Source organism: Protobothrops mucrosquamatus, unplaced genomic scaffold, assembly GCF_001527695.2.
Source record: "Protobothrops mucrosquamatus isolate PMUCROS unplaced genomic scaffold, P.Mucros_1.0 scaffold1970, whole genome shotgun sequence".
Taxonomy (NCBI): Eukaryota; Metazoa; Chordata; class Lepidosauria; order Squamata; family Viperidae; genus Protobothrops; species Protobothrops mucrosquamatus.
The window spans coordinates 118095-133370 of NW_015388087.1; the positions used below are offsets into that span (position 1 = coordinate 118095).

At 39.6% G+C, this 15276-nt stretch overlaps 1 protein-coding gene across 2 annotated transcripts in view; it reads left to right on the forward strand.

The window, feature by feature from the left end:
• The window catches only part of WNT5B (Wnt family member 5B), a 30329-nt gene extending 19374 nt beyond the window's left edge, over window positions 1-10955 (forward strand). For both annotated transcript variants that reach the window (XM_015823739.1, XM_015823738.2), the window contains one exon: window positions 10455-10955. In XM_015823739.1, coding sequence (XP_015679225.1) covers window positions 10455-10913 — 459 coding nt within the window. In that variant the 3' untranslated portion in view covers window positions 10914-10955. The remainder of the gene's footprint in view (window positions 1-10454) is intronic.
• The last annotated feature ends 4321 nt before the right edge of the window (window positions 10956-15276 follow it).

A 15276-nucleotide genomic window follows, 5' to 3' on the forward strand; every position in this document is an offset into this window, starting at 1 on the left:
GGTTCAAGTAAATTGGAACATGTTAGGAAAAAAGCTGTAAGGACAATTGGAGAACTAGAGACAAAGTTCAATGGAGAGAAATTGAAGGAACTGGAAGCTCTAGAAAGAAAAGATTGAGCGGGAGGGCAGATTTCAACTGGATGTCAAGATTTTTGTAAGAGTAAGAGGAAATTTAACTGTGGAACTAATTATCCAGAGAAGTGTTGGGTTCCCACTATATATGTTCCAGTAAAGGTTAGACAGCTATCTATCGGAGATGCTTTAATTTACATTCTTGCACGGATCAAGGGGTTGATCTTGGTGACTTAAATAACCTCATCCATTGACAGTAAATTTAGTATGCAGTTCTTTGAGCTGCTAGCAGATCATTCTTCCCCCAACCTCCACTTAGAAGATGAATAGGGTTCATGTCAGTCTTCAAGGTAGACTAGACTAGGACAGTCATGCAGGCTAATACTACTTTTATTATAAAGTTAAAGTAACAGGATCTTGCCCTTCCCCCTCCCTTTATTTAAGTGAAAATTAGAGAGGGTATTGTTTGAGACTTTCCTCAGAGTACAGTTTGGTCCCAGACTCAGGTTTCTTTTATCTGATCATTTTCTTGCAGCAGCTCCTCCTCCTGTTCCTCAAGGTCATTTCTTCTGCCCATTATGATGCTCCTTAGTCTTAACATGGGGATCTTAGCTCTCCTTTATACAACACTGGGGCATTTAAAGAGAAGCTCTGCCACCATAACAACTAAGAGTCAGTTTGGTCTAATGCAGGGGTCTTCAAACTTGGCCCTTTTATGACTTGTGGACTTCAACTCCCAGAATTCCTCAGCCAGGCACGCCCCAGCGTGCCTGGCTGAGGAATTCTGGGAGTTGAAGTCCACAAGTCATAAAAGGGCCATGTTTGAAGACCCCTGGTCTAATGGTTAAAGAACCAGGTTCAAAACCGGGAGACTGTGAATTTTAGTCCTGCCTTAGGCATGAAAGGTAGCTGGGTGACTGTGAGCCAGTCATGCTCTCTCTGCCTAACTTACCTGACAACAGGGGTGGGGAACAATGGCCCCTTTATGATTTGTGGACTTCAGCTCTGCTGGCTCAGGAATTCTGGGAGTTGAAGTCCACAAGTCATAAAGGGGCCATCATTCCCCACCTCTGCCTTACAAGGTTGATGTTATGGGGAAAATACAAGAAAGGAGCACTCACCACCTTGAATTATTTATAAAATAATAATAAAGGCAGGATAATAAATAAATTAAATACAAAAAAATAAATCTAGTTTAGCTTCCACCTTCAACTGTCAGATGATCCAATGGAAGTTAGAGTAAATCACTATACATCGTACTTTTAGCTTCCACTTGATACTAAGTTGCTGGAATATGTAAACTTGCTTTTGCTACTGTTGAAGGAAAAGTCTTCATCAGGGTCCAGTCCAAGCTGGGAATAAACAACATGGCGACTGCTTTAGAAAGAAGGTTGCAGTTTATTGAAGAGGAGAGCCAGACAGAAAGATGGCTCTGGAAGAAAAGAGTATGAGCACATGTAGGGAGTGGGTTTTTATATCCTCTGGGGCTCTTGAGGTTGTTTCCTGTTCCTGTTTGACGCTTTGTATTTCCTGTGTCATGTACTTTGATCTGATTCTGAGTGTCCCTTTGGCCTCTGTGGGTTAATCCTATTATGTCCTGTCTTATCCTTTGGGTGGGGTATGTAGATTTTAGATGTCTTTGTCTTCCTAAGCTTCTAGCTGGAGGGCTCCAACCTTCCTGAATGGATTATTACATCTGCATTTCTACAGGGTTATTAAGAAAAACTGGGCATGCTTTTCTGTCTCTTTAAGATCCTTTGAGGAAATATAATATTCTGCCCTTTTAATATTTCCTTCTCTGGGGGGGGGGGCTGACTTCTCACATTACCTAAAAGTTTTATGTATCTTGTGCTCACCTCAGTGTAACAAAGAATTAATAACCTGCTGGACCTAATAGGAAAAGCAAAGAAAAACAATTAATGGATGGATCATTCCAGTTTTGAAAAAAGTTAGAATAAGGACCATATTACACATGAAAAATACTGCTATATACTAATATTGTTGTATGTACTAGAGTTGCTGATTGTAAAATGGCAAGGACATGATGTATTGCACATGCTTGAAAGTCTGAAAGCAAGCAATCAAAGTTAAAAGACCAAGGCTGTAAACAGCACTGAATTAAAATCAATATATAAGTCCAAGAAGGAAATGCAGCAGTTCAGAGATTGTAAAATAACAATCCCTAGTAATTATCAGCCTCTTATAGTCCCTTTAAACCACCTAAAAAGAGGCATCTGGATTAAGGAAAGCGTAGGAGGACAGTTGTGAGAATTTTCCTGGAAAGACGTTAAGGAGTTAAACTGCAACTGAAAATGCCTGGTTTTCAACTATACCTGTTAAACTTGGGAATGATGGGTATGTTTTGTGTATTGGGACTTTTCCGCTGGCTAAGAATTTTGGCTGATATGAGCCTAATACATCTGAAAAAGCTCCAAGTCAGTTTTGTTTTTTGTTTTTTGTATCGGTAACCTGATTCCTAGCAACTGAGGATTTTGAAAGAGAGAACAAGAGGTTCTTGAATGAATCCTGTTTGTAATATTTTAAAATATGTTTTGGTATTTGTCTGCTACTCTTCTGAGTGGGACCCAAAACAAAAGTCTGATGGAAATTTTATTCAAAAGATACAGCAAGAAAACACGATTACTTTTCCTAATACTGATAGAGCAGACATGTCAAACACAAGGCCCAGGGGCCGGATGCGGCCCGCGAAGTGGTTTCATGTGGCCCGCAAAGCCATCCTGGAAACAGTGAGAGAATGGCCCCCGCTGCCTTGGCCCTGGCCCAGGCCGGCCGGGAGCCAATGTACAATTTTGTGGTGGCCATCTATGCTGAAACACATTCAGTCTTAGCTCCACAAGGCCGTCTAGAAACAGCAAGAAACCAGCCCCTGCCGTGTCGGCCCCGCCCCCTGGGTGCATGCTGGGGAAGTGTCACCCTTTGTGAGGAATGAAGAAATGGACCATCCCTTGGCGTTTGCCCCGGTCCCACCCCCTTCTGCCAGAGACCCTCAGATCTGCCCCACTCCTGCCCAGGCCCCCACAGGCACCCTTGACGCAAACAATGTAGAGCTGGCCACGCCCACCCAGCAGGCCACACCCACTCCATCCACGCCCACCTAGTAGGCCGCACCCACCCAGTAGGCCACACCCACCCTGGCCACACCCACCCAGCCCCCCAAGGGCAACCGCAAGGGCAACCGCAATGCTGATGCGGCCCTCAATGAAATTGAGTTTGACACCCCTGTTTGAAATCAAAAGAAGAAAAATACAAATGCAGCAGATTTTAGATAGCAAAAGAAAAGGCAAATAAATATTCCAGTGTTTCTGAAAAATTTCAAGCATAACTTTATTGCTTTAGGTAGAGATGAAGAGTGTCCCAGGTCAAAAGTCAAAATGGCCTCTATATTCTGCAGCCTTGGTGGTACAATATGCCTCTTTTTGTGTGGATTCTTGGTTCCAGCCCATTTCTTATGCTGGGTTGGACCAATTTTATTTCAATCATTTGTTTATTGCTATAAATTGTTTTGATTATTACCATTTTGTTTAGGGTGGACCTAAGCCATACCTCCCATAAACAGAGCAGACCATAATTTTGCCAGGCAGAGAAATCAAATTGGTTCAGTATATCCCTGATTAGGGCCAAGTCAGTTTTCCTTCTTGAAGTGGATTTAAAAAGATATCACTGTGTTTGCTCAGATTTGGACCAATGTCAGCTTCTTGACTAAAATTGAAGCACGGATTTCTTTTTCAAATGAATGCCTAGAATGAGGCGTACAGATTTTCTTCAGCTTCCAGTTTTCTTAGATAAGCAACAATTCACCAGAATCACTCTTGTCAGATTTGAATATTATTTAAGAGATGTCAGGGAACTAATTCATATAATTTTATATTCAGCTCTTGTGGCCAGGGTAGTAAAACAGTGATTAATGTGTTGTATTTCTTGGAGATGCTGTAGCAGATATTAGCTTGGTAAATAAATTTAAAATCATTACCATTGTAATTTATGATAAGATATAAGTCTTACCTTTCCTGATATACCTAGGACAACCTACATACATGTAGTCCTTGGCTTACGACTGTAATAGAGCCTGCCCATTATGATGTTAAGTCGTAATAGTTGTAAAGCAGGTCACCCATATAACCGACCCATAGTGAATATGGTAGTGTTAAATGAAGCTATTGTTCATTATGGGCTGTTGTTTTGCTAGAAACCAAAAGTAAAAATGTCATAAAACATGGTCACACATGTCTGCAGGACACTACAAATGGCCATGAGTGTGAGCTGGTTGTCATGCACACAACACGTGGTCATGTGACTAAAAGGGAGGAACAGCTCTTGGAAGTTTGGAACCAGGTCTTAAAAGGTCCTGAGGAATCTTTTCATAATTTTATAAGATTCTCTGGGAATTTTCTGCACAGACATTAATCAGATCCTTTTCTGCTTAGCTTCAATAAGATTTTTACACCACATTCCTTCTGACAACTAACTTGTCTATGCATTCAGTTCATCTTCTACGCTAAAGAACATTTTGTAATAATTTGTAGCATGTTTACATCATCTGTAAACATGCCACTACCAAAACATTTTCAGTCTTAGTATAGTTTTTGCCATGCACAACACAAGAAGAGGGCATTTCAATACAGTGTGTGTAATGAGGGGTTTTGTGCGTTGGTATTTACATACAAAATGTAAAGAAAACTTTCTAACTTCATCAGTGCTTTCCCCCCAGATGTTGAATTGCTTATTATCAGGTTAACTTTCAATATACACATGTCACAAGTATCCACACATTTAATAAGCCCAAGCATTGAAATGATTGCAGCAATAAATAAAAAAATACATTTTATAATAATAAATCTATTATTTGNAATACAGACTGCGTGCGGTCGGTGAGGAAGGAGGAGAACCACCGCATCACGGTGCCCCCCACTCCCAACTCCACCAAACGCCGCAGCATGATACCGTGGTCCACAGTATCAAAAGCCGCTGAGAGGTCCAAAAGAACTAGGACAGAGGAATAACCCCTGTCCCGGGCCCTCCAGAGATCATTCACCAATGAGACCAATGATGAATACACATGCTTGAAGGTCTGAAAGCAAGCAATCAAAGTTAAAAGACCAAGGCTGTAAACAGCACTGAATTAAAATCAATATATAAGTCCAAGAAGGAAATGCAGCAGTTCAGAGATTGTAAAATAACAATCCCTAGTAATTATCAGCCTCTTATAGTCCCTTTAAACCACCTAAAAAGAGGCATCTGGATTAAGGAAAGAATAGGAGGATAGTTGTGAGAATTTTCCTGGAAAGACGTTAAGGAGTTAAACTGCAACTGAAAATGCCTGGTTTTCAACTATACCTGTTAAACGTGGGAATGATGGGTATGTTTTGTGTATTGGGACTTTTCCGCTGGCTAAGAATTTTGGCTGATATGAGCCTAATACATCTGAAAAAGCTCCAAGTCAGTTTTTTTTTGTTTTTGTTTTTATCGGTAACCTGATTCCTAGCAACTGAGGATTTTGAAAGAGAGAACAAGAGGTTCTTGAATGAATCCTGTTTGTAATATTTTAAAATATGTTTTGGTATTTGTCTGCTACTCTTCTGAGTGGGACCCAAAGCAAAAGTCTGATGGAAATTTTATTCAAAAGATACAGCAAGAAAACACGATTACTTTTCCTAATACTGATAGAGCAGACATGTCAAACACAAGGCCCGGGGGCCGGATGCGGCCCGCGAAGTGGTTTCATGTGGCCCGCAAAGCCATCCTGGAAACAGTGAGAGAACGGCCCCCGCTGCCTTGGCCCTGGCCCTGGCCCAGGCCGTCCGGGAGCCAATGTACAATTTTGTGGTGGCCATCTATGCTGAAACACATTCAGTCTTAGCTCCACAAGGCCATCTAGAAACAGCGAGGAACCAGCCCCTGCCGTGTCGGCCCTGCCCCCTGGGTGCATGCTGGGGAGGTGTCACCCTTTGTGAGGAATGAAGAAATGGACCATGCCTTGGCGCTTGCCCCGGTCCCACCCCCTTCTGCCAGAGACCCTCAGATCTGCCCCACTCCTGCCCAGGCCCCCACAGGCACCCTTGACGTGAACGATGTAGAGCTGGCCACGCCCGCCCAGTAGGCCACACCCACTCCATCCACACCCACCTAGTAGGCCACACCCACCCTGGCCACACCTACCCGGCCCCCCCAAGGGCAACCGCAATGCTGATGCGGCCCTCAATGAAATTGAGTTTGACACCCCTGTGATAGAGCTACTGGTTTGAAATCAAAAGAAGAAAAATACAAATGCAGCAGATTTTAGATAGCAAAAGAAAAGGCAAATAAATATTCCAGTGTTTCAGTGAAAATTTTCAAGCATACCTTTATAGCTTTAGGTAGAGAATGAAGAGTGTCCCAGGCTTCAAAAGTCAAAATGGCCTCTATATTCTGCAGCCTTGGTGGTACACTATGCCTCTTTTGGTGTGGATTCTTGGTTCCAGCCCATTTCTTATGCTGGATTGGACCAATTTTATTTCAATCATTTGTTTATTGCTATAAATTGCTTTGAAGACAGTTTTGATTATTACGATTTTGTTTGGGGTGGACCTAAGCCATACTTCCCATAAACAGAGCAGACCATAATTTTGCCAGGCAGAGAAACCAAATTGGTTCAGTATATCCCTGATTAGGGCCAAGTCAGTTTTCCTTCTTGAAGTGGATTTAAAAAGATATCGCTGTGTTTGCTCAGATTTGGACCAATGTCAGCTTCTTGACTAAAATTGAAGCACGGATTTCTTTTTCAAATGAATGCCTAGAATGAGGCGTACAGATTTTCTTCAGCTTCCAGTTTTCTAAGATAAGCAACAATTCACCAGAATCACTCTTGTCAGATTTGAATATTATTTAAGAGATGTCAGGGAACTAATTCATATAATTTTATATTCAGCTCTTGTGGCCAGGATAGTAAAACAGTGATTAATGTGTTGTATTTCTTGGAGATGCTGTAGCAGATATTAGCTTGGTAAATAAATTTAAAATCATTACCATTGTAATTTATGATAAGATATAAGTCTTACCTTTCCTGATATACCTAGGACAACCTACATACATGTAGTCCTTGGCTTACGAATGTAATAGAGCCTGCCCATTATGATGTTAAGTTGTAATAGTTGTAAAGCAGGTCACCCATATAACCGACCCATAGTGAATATGGTAGTGTTAAATGAAGCTATTGTTCATTATGGGCTGTTGTTTTGCCAGAAACCAAAAGTAAAAATGTCATAAAACATGGTCACACATGTCTGCAGGACACTACAAATGGCCAGGAGTGTGAGCTGGTTGTCATGCACACAACACGTGGTCATGTGACTAAAAGGGAGGAACAGCTCTTGGAAGTTTGGAACCAGGTCTTAAAAGGTCCTGAGGAATCTTTTCGTAACTTTATAAGATTCTCTGGGAATTTTCTGCACAGACATTAATCAGATCCTTTTCTGCTTAGCTTCAATAAGATTTTTACACCACATTCCTTCTGACAACTAACTTGTCTATGCATTCAGTTCATCTTCTACGCTAAAGAACATTTTGTAATAATTTGTAGCATGTTTACATCATCTGTAAACATGCCACTACCAAAACATTTTCAGTCTTAGTATAGTTTTTGCCATGCACAACACAAGAAGAGGGCATTTCAATACAGTGTGTGTAATGAGGGGTTTTGTGCCTTGGTATTTACATACAAAATGTAAAGAAAACTTTCTAACTTCATCAGTGCTTTCCCCCCAGATGTTGAATTGCTTATTATCAGGTTAACTTTCAATATACACATGTCACAAGTATCCACACATTTAATAAGCCCAAGCATTGAAATGATTGCAGCAATAAATAAAAAAATACATTTTATAATAATAAATCTATTATTTGATAATAAGCTATAGGCAGCTTCAGCTTTGTCGACCATGCCTGTGAATACCTATATTTCTAAATAGATATTTATCTGATTCATACATAACATTTTTAGGCACAAGTTTTATTCCAAATATTTCTTATTATGTAATAAAGCAGGGGTGTCCAACCTTGGCAACTTTAAGACTTGTGGACTTCAACTCCCAGAATTTCTGGAAGGAATAAATACTGCCTAGGGAATTCTGGGAATTGAAGTCCACAAGTCTTAAAGTTGCCAAGGTTGGACAGTCCTCTTATAAAGTAATAATGGGAAAGAGAATTGATTGGCCACCAGGTGGCGAACAAGATGCAAATTGCCTTCTCTACAATAATGCTGATTACAATTGTACACTTCAAACTCAGAATTAGAACTTGACATAAAGGCAGGATGATTCAGCCTGAATTCTGCTTATTTCCTATAAAATGCATGTGGAAGGGTGAACATGAAGTACAAAAAATAATGTTGAAATTCCTCATTTCAGATGCTGATCAGTTTGAACAATGGTGAGGTTTGGGCCTAGAGCAGTGTTTCTCAACCTTGACAATTTTAAGGCATGTAGACTTCAACTCCCAGAATTCCACAGCCAGCAATGCTGGCTGTGGAATTCTGGGAGTTGAAGTCCACATGCCTTAAAATTGTCAAGGTTGAGAAACACTGGTCCCTAGAATAAAAGAGCATAGAAACAGATTGTCAAAACAATGGAAAGAGTCTTTTCGTGGTGAGGTTACACTATAGACGTCTTGATCAAGAGTCTCAAAAACTGTCAATCCTCTAAGATCAGGAACAGATATCATAAGAAACTGTCTGCCCTTTAAAGTAGTCCAGACGAGAAGTCCAAACCATGAGTTTTATTGTAAGGATAAGTAACAGAATCTCATTATTGGGTTTGAAAGTAACTCTCCCCTCCCTTATTTTTACTTTACAAAAAACTAAGGTGGGTCCCTTTTGACATTGTTCCCACGCTCCTTTTTCTTCTGTTGGCCAACATATCTTTTGCATGACTGTTGTCTATCTATATTGTGACTCTTCTCCTGTCTACCAAGGTCATTACCTTATATCAGAGAGAGTCAAGGAGGGGGCAGTCTTATGCTTCCGTGTTTTCCAGGGCTGAGCTCATATTTTACTAATAATCTCAGTGTACTTTTTCCAAGGTCATCGCAGCACTCCTCTAATAAAACTCTGTAGCTGATATTTCTTGCTAGAGAAACACCGAATTATTAAGAACAAGAAACCAGAAGTCCTACCCTGTTTCTAGAACAATTCTGTCCTAGAACTGATTACCTCCAAATTACTCTGAGCCCCAAAACAGATGCTTAGCACTCTCTTCACCGGAGCACAGATACTGAAAGGCAATTTAGGGTTTTGCCATAAGGGACTGAGTCTGTACAATGGATACAAACCTTTCCATAATTATCAAATAAATGGAAATATATGCCAGTTTTTGGCAAAACCATCATAAAACATGGTCACGTGACCACAGGATGCTGCAAATCATTGGGGGGGGGGGGATTCCACCGGACCATGAGAACTTCAAATTCTGGTTGTATGATGGAGCTACAGCCTCCCCACTGTAGGTCCATCAGAACTTTGACTGGTAGCTAAGCAACGTAAGTCAAGGATATCTGCATTCCCTCTCAACACAACTACCCAGATAATATCCTATATATCAAAGCAAGCAATTTGCAGCTCTAAGGACACATTTGGCTTTTGGATTGCTCTGTGGCTGTCATGGTTTCGAAAGATGAAACTCTTCAAAGAACTTTGAGGCATTGTTTACCTTAAAGAACCTTTATTCGAGCAGCATAGCTTCGGCACATACATAGTCGGCAGGTACATAGTCAAGCCAAAATCTGACTTCCCCTCCCTTCAGCACATAGATCAAAGCACAATTCCCTCCTACAACTAGCAGTCATAAATCACATTCTCCAATTAGTTTGAAATGCTGGCTTTCTGCCCAGTTCTTTATCCCGGTCAAGCCTTATCAGCTCTTATTACAATATTGTATGTCTAACTAACTCCCATCACATTTCTCCCCCTCCCCCAGTATCATCTAATTCTAAGAGTAAAGTATAAGAAAGAAAAAGGCTGCATCTCCATATATTGTCAAAGCAAGAACATCCAATGTTAGCAGCGTTGACAGTGGCTTTTAGTGGCCAAATTTAAAAAAAATCCTCTATAAGCATGCAACTGTTGAAGAAAATGAGAGTGCCCCAACCTACATTCTGTAGAGAAATGTATAAATTAAACAGAAGAAGCTGCATATACGTCTCTGAGCAGTTTAGAGGGAAATAAAGGATGAGCTCTAAATATCATAAAAATATATTTAGGAAAGGCTGAAGTATTTTCTACACTCACCCACTCAGCACAGTGGAAGTGATTCCTGCATCAGTAAGTGTACTATCTGATTAGGTCATCCTGCTGTTAGCTGTTGCGTTGACACAATGGGTTTTCTCTTCCGCAGGCAGTGTACAAGCTGGCTGATGTGGCTTGCAAGTGTCATGGAGTCTCAGGGTCCTGCAGTCTCAAGACATGCTGGCTGCAGCTGGCCGACTTCCGCAAAGTGGGGGACTTTCTGAAGGAGAAATACGACAGCGCTGCCGCCATGAGAATCGGCCGCAAAGGCAAGCTTGAGCTAGTGAACAACCGCTTCAATTCACCCACCCCTGAGGACCTGGTCTACATTGACTCCAGTCCTGACTATTGCCTGCGTAATGAGACCACGGGCTCCCTGGGCACACAGGGGCGGTTGTGTAATAAGACTTCAGAAGGCATGGATGGATGCGAGCTGATGTGTTGTGGCCGAGGCTATGACCAGTTCAAGAGTGTGCAAGTAGAACGTTGCCACTGCAAGTTTCATTGGTGCTGTTACGTTAAGTGTAAAAAGTGCACAGAGATTGTCGACCAGTATGTCTGTAAATGAAAGGCCAGCGAGAGCTACAAATCTATATGATATAAAACTATATAAATCTATTTTATATATATTTGTATAAATAAATTGATGTTGATGGTGATGATGATGTAATAATTATAATTAAAGAAGCTTATTTAAGAGACTAAAATGCTTCCACTTAAACAACTGATGGGTCGGGCTGCTCCTTTTTTAAATTATTTAGTCATGGAGCAAGGATAAAAAAAGACCAGGGATGGGATTTCTGTACTTGTTCCCTGCAACTCTTGAAACGACTCAGCCAGAATAAATGAGAAACTTGAGGTATGGGGCTGGCTCCAGATGCTTTGCCACAGAAACAGTGAGAACGGTGGTGGTGGTGATGGTGGTGAATGTTCCTTCTGTTACTTGATAGCTGAAATTCAAAGAATTACATGTGTCTTGAGGGCACAGCCAAAGAAAGCGCTTCGGAAGCTCAGATGAAGTTCCAAAAGGACATGAAGCAGTTCTCTTTGCTTAACAATACACGATGGGATGCCAGACTGCAAAAATAAAAAAAAATGTCAGTTTCAATGCTGAAGACCAATTTCCAAGACAGAATCCATGCAAGACTGTCGCATAAGAGCCTTGATTCTTCATCCAAGGTTGGAAGAAAAACCTTTACCTTTGACCTGAAATGTGCTGCTGCATCCTTGCCTCATGAAAACAAACCCTTTGCATCTGTTTCTTCTACCTTTTGTGGAATCGGGTGGGCGGGAACGAGGTTTGAAGATAGAATTCTCTAAAGCTCTGAAAAAAAGCCACGCGGTCAAAGTGGGATGATTTTCTTCAGTTGGTTGATCTGGTTTTTGCTTGTAGAAAAAGAGCTGTCAGAGTGCCTCTTGTGCCTGTGCGAACTGGTTGGAGAAGAGACTGTATTCTGCCTAAGTGCCTTTGAACTTAAAAAAGACAGATGTGTGCGAAATTCTACAAGCACGCCAGGCTCTACATGGATGTGAATTTGAATAGCTATAGGGGGAGTTCTTTTTTCCAGTATCCAAGATGTACAGTTACTTTTTAATATTAAATATCCCCTGTTGTTGCCCTCTCCCTTGGTTTTTGTGAGTATATTTATTATCTGTTGCTGCTAATGCATTACACACACATCTCTCATTTTAATGTATTTCAGGATATGAGAAGCCCGTGCTTGCCATGTAAGGAAACTTTAACTTTTAAAGTATATATTCATTTCTAGTAATGAATAACAATGCCATTAAGCTATTCTGTGCTTCCTGATCCCTGGATGAGTGGAATATTCCAGTATTGCAATCATTTCCTATTTTCCAAACCTGTTAGTATGAAACTATTTAAATCATTTTCACAATGCAAATTATGAGTGTCAGTTTACGGCATGAGGTCATGACTTATCTGTTAATACAGAGTGAAATTTATTTCATTTGAAAGATTCACGCCTGTAGAAATAATCTGGCACACACACACACACACAAAAATCTACCTCACAGCACCCTTGTGAGAAAAAACAAGATGGAGAAATATACTCTGTGTTTACCTTTCAAATGAAATTAAATGATAAATAAACGATTGTTACTCATTCTGTGACACAGAAATAGGAATTTCAGAAAAAAGATTACTCAATTTTCTCTGGCCCACAAATTGGCTAGAAAGTCAGCTGACAGGATCAAGTGAGGCAGAAAACACGGCTGCCCATCAGATGATACAGGTCTTGATGGACAAATAATCTCATCTATAAGGCAGCTTTCTATAGTCCATGTAGGTGATTATTGTTTATTTATTGATTTATATCCTACCTTTATTACTTTTTAAATACTTCAAGATGGCAAACATACCTAATACTACTTCCTTCTCCTATTTTCTCCATAGCAATAACCTTGCGAAGTAGACAGCTGGCTTTCATGCCTAAAGAAGGGAATAGAATTCAAAGTCTCCTGGTTTTTAGCCTGGTGCCTTAACCACTAGACCAGGGATCTCCAAACTTGGAATTTTAAGACTCCCAAAATTCCCCAGAATGGTTGGCTGAGGAATTCTGGGAGCTGAAGTCCACAAGTCTTAAAGTTGCCAAGTTTGGAGAACCCTGCACTAGACCAAACTCAAGCTAATGGTACTATGCTTGAAATTGTCCTGGACTTCCCTTGAGATTTCAATAGCAGAAGCCATAGAACTAATCAGAGAGAGCTCTGAAATGGGAGGGGGGAATCCAGCCTTGAAAACCCCATTGACAATCCCCCCTCCCATCAGTCTCAACGTGGCCTTCCCAGTGCCATAATCGCCACAGTCAAAGAAGGTCAAAGGAGATGTGGCTGAACTGGACCAAAGATGAATTAAGAAATCCTTCACCACAGCAGAAATAGGGGAAACGGCAATCTTCCCCACCCTGCCCCAAATTTAATCTTGTTGATCTGCAAAGCAGTGGGGTAATGATTTCATTGTTGCATAATGCACAAATACGCCTATAAATACAGATAAAAGATACAGAGATACAAACGCGCACAGATCTACTTTTTCTCAAAGTCATCTTGTACTGAATGTAAGTTCATGAATATTATAATGACAATTTTGTTGCTTTCTTTCTAGTGAATTATAGATGGATTTTTTTCGGTACCAGCAAAGACAATTTCTAACTGGGCAGGACTAAAAATAAAAATTATAAATGTTTACTGACCATATTTTTATTATTTGGAACAGTTTAAAAAAGAATTACCTCCGTATGAATTAAAAATGATATAAGGAAATAATATCTTACTGCTGGATTTTACAAATTATTTTTGCGTCCTCTTGCTTTTTATAATTTCTTTGAATGTCTGCTATGAAAGATCTCAATAACACTTTCTGGAAGGCTTGGCAGATACAGAATATAGAAGAGAAAGAACTTATGGGAATATGCTTTATAGTTTAGCTTTTTTGCCAATATTTTAAATAAATTATTAGTGCATTTTGTAGTACTTCAGAAAGAAAATTATTGGAATGCACTACATACGCTGGATTTATGATGTTTTAGATAAAATCCCAAGACAACACTGAATACTGAATGACGTATTATGTACATAATTCAGAGCAAGGAAAACTGTTTTCCACCCATGGAAAAAAATGGGAAGATGATACAGATCTCTGAAAAACAAAACAGGAATTTGAATAATCCCCAAATCCCATAAAGGATATGAGCTACACATGACTGGAATATGCTTCTTTATAAACAACAGAAAATCATTTGTATTTATATTTTTTTAATCAAATGATCGTATTTATTCTCCCATCTCTCACAAAATCTAGATTTTTGGGTGTTTATTTTTTTAACTAAAAAGTTTTAGAATTTAAAAAAATGTTGAAATGTTACTAAGGAGGGATATTTCATGGATTAAAAGACAATTGTACTTGGGAAAGGAAGTCTTACTACACTCAATAAAAATAGGAAGATTTATATAAAGTCAAGTCTTGTCATTCTTAATAGAAAACGTGGGAAACATTCCATGATTTTTAAGAATTTTTAGCAATCCTTCAAAAATGTCATTTTCCTTTGAAGTATACTTATATTTTTTATCCTGCCCCATAAGAAATGAGCAACATTAAAGTTTAAAGGAATTTGATAAGGTAAACTACCAGATCATCCAGTGAATCAGAACTGAGCAAGGATTGGCATCCAAATTTTCCAGATATTCTAGATACTGAATTTACAGGGTTGCAATTTGATTGACACTTTCCTGAGAGTTGCAGCACTGAACCAGTTGATACTTCCTTTTGAGTACAGTAGAAATATACAGGATTTAATCTCAATCCATGAAACATCCTGCAAACCTATAATTAAAATAATAGTGATAATGGTAAAAAGCAAGAGGGCAGGTTGTATTGAACTTTTAGCAGGAAGCAACAAGACTTTTATATGCACAATAATGAGAAGATTTGATATTACCCAGAGTGGATGATGACAGTGATGGAGCTTGGAACGAACTACCCCCAGAGATCCGGGTGATTCCGGATCTCCCCTCCTTCCGCCGCGCCCTCAAGACATGGCTATTTAAGCTAGCAGGACTGGCCTAAGGGGTATTTTAATTTGGTTTTAAAATAATTTTAAAAAGAAATGGCCAATAATTAATATTTCATTTTAATTACATTTTAAATTTAGTATTATTGTATTAGTTATTTGTTTTAACTGGCTGTAAGCCGCCCTGAGTCTGTTAGGAGAAGGGCGGGGTACAAATTTGATAAATAAATACATAAATAAATAAATAAATGGCTAATTTGACAGCCTTGGTTACAGAAAAGATTGATTTTAATGCCATCTGGAAACCCCTTTTCCACTTTTGGAGTGAAGTAGAAAAAATGAAATTATGATATACAAGTTGATTAGAAAAAATAGTGCTGTAAATGATAGAAAAAAAAT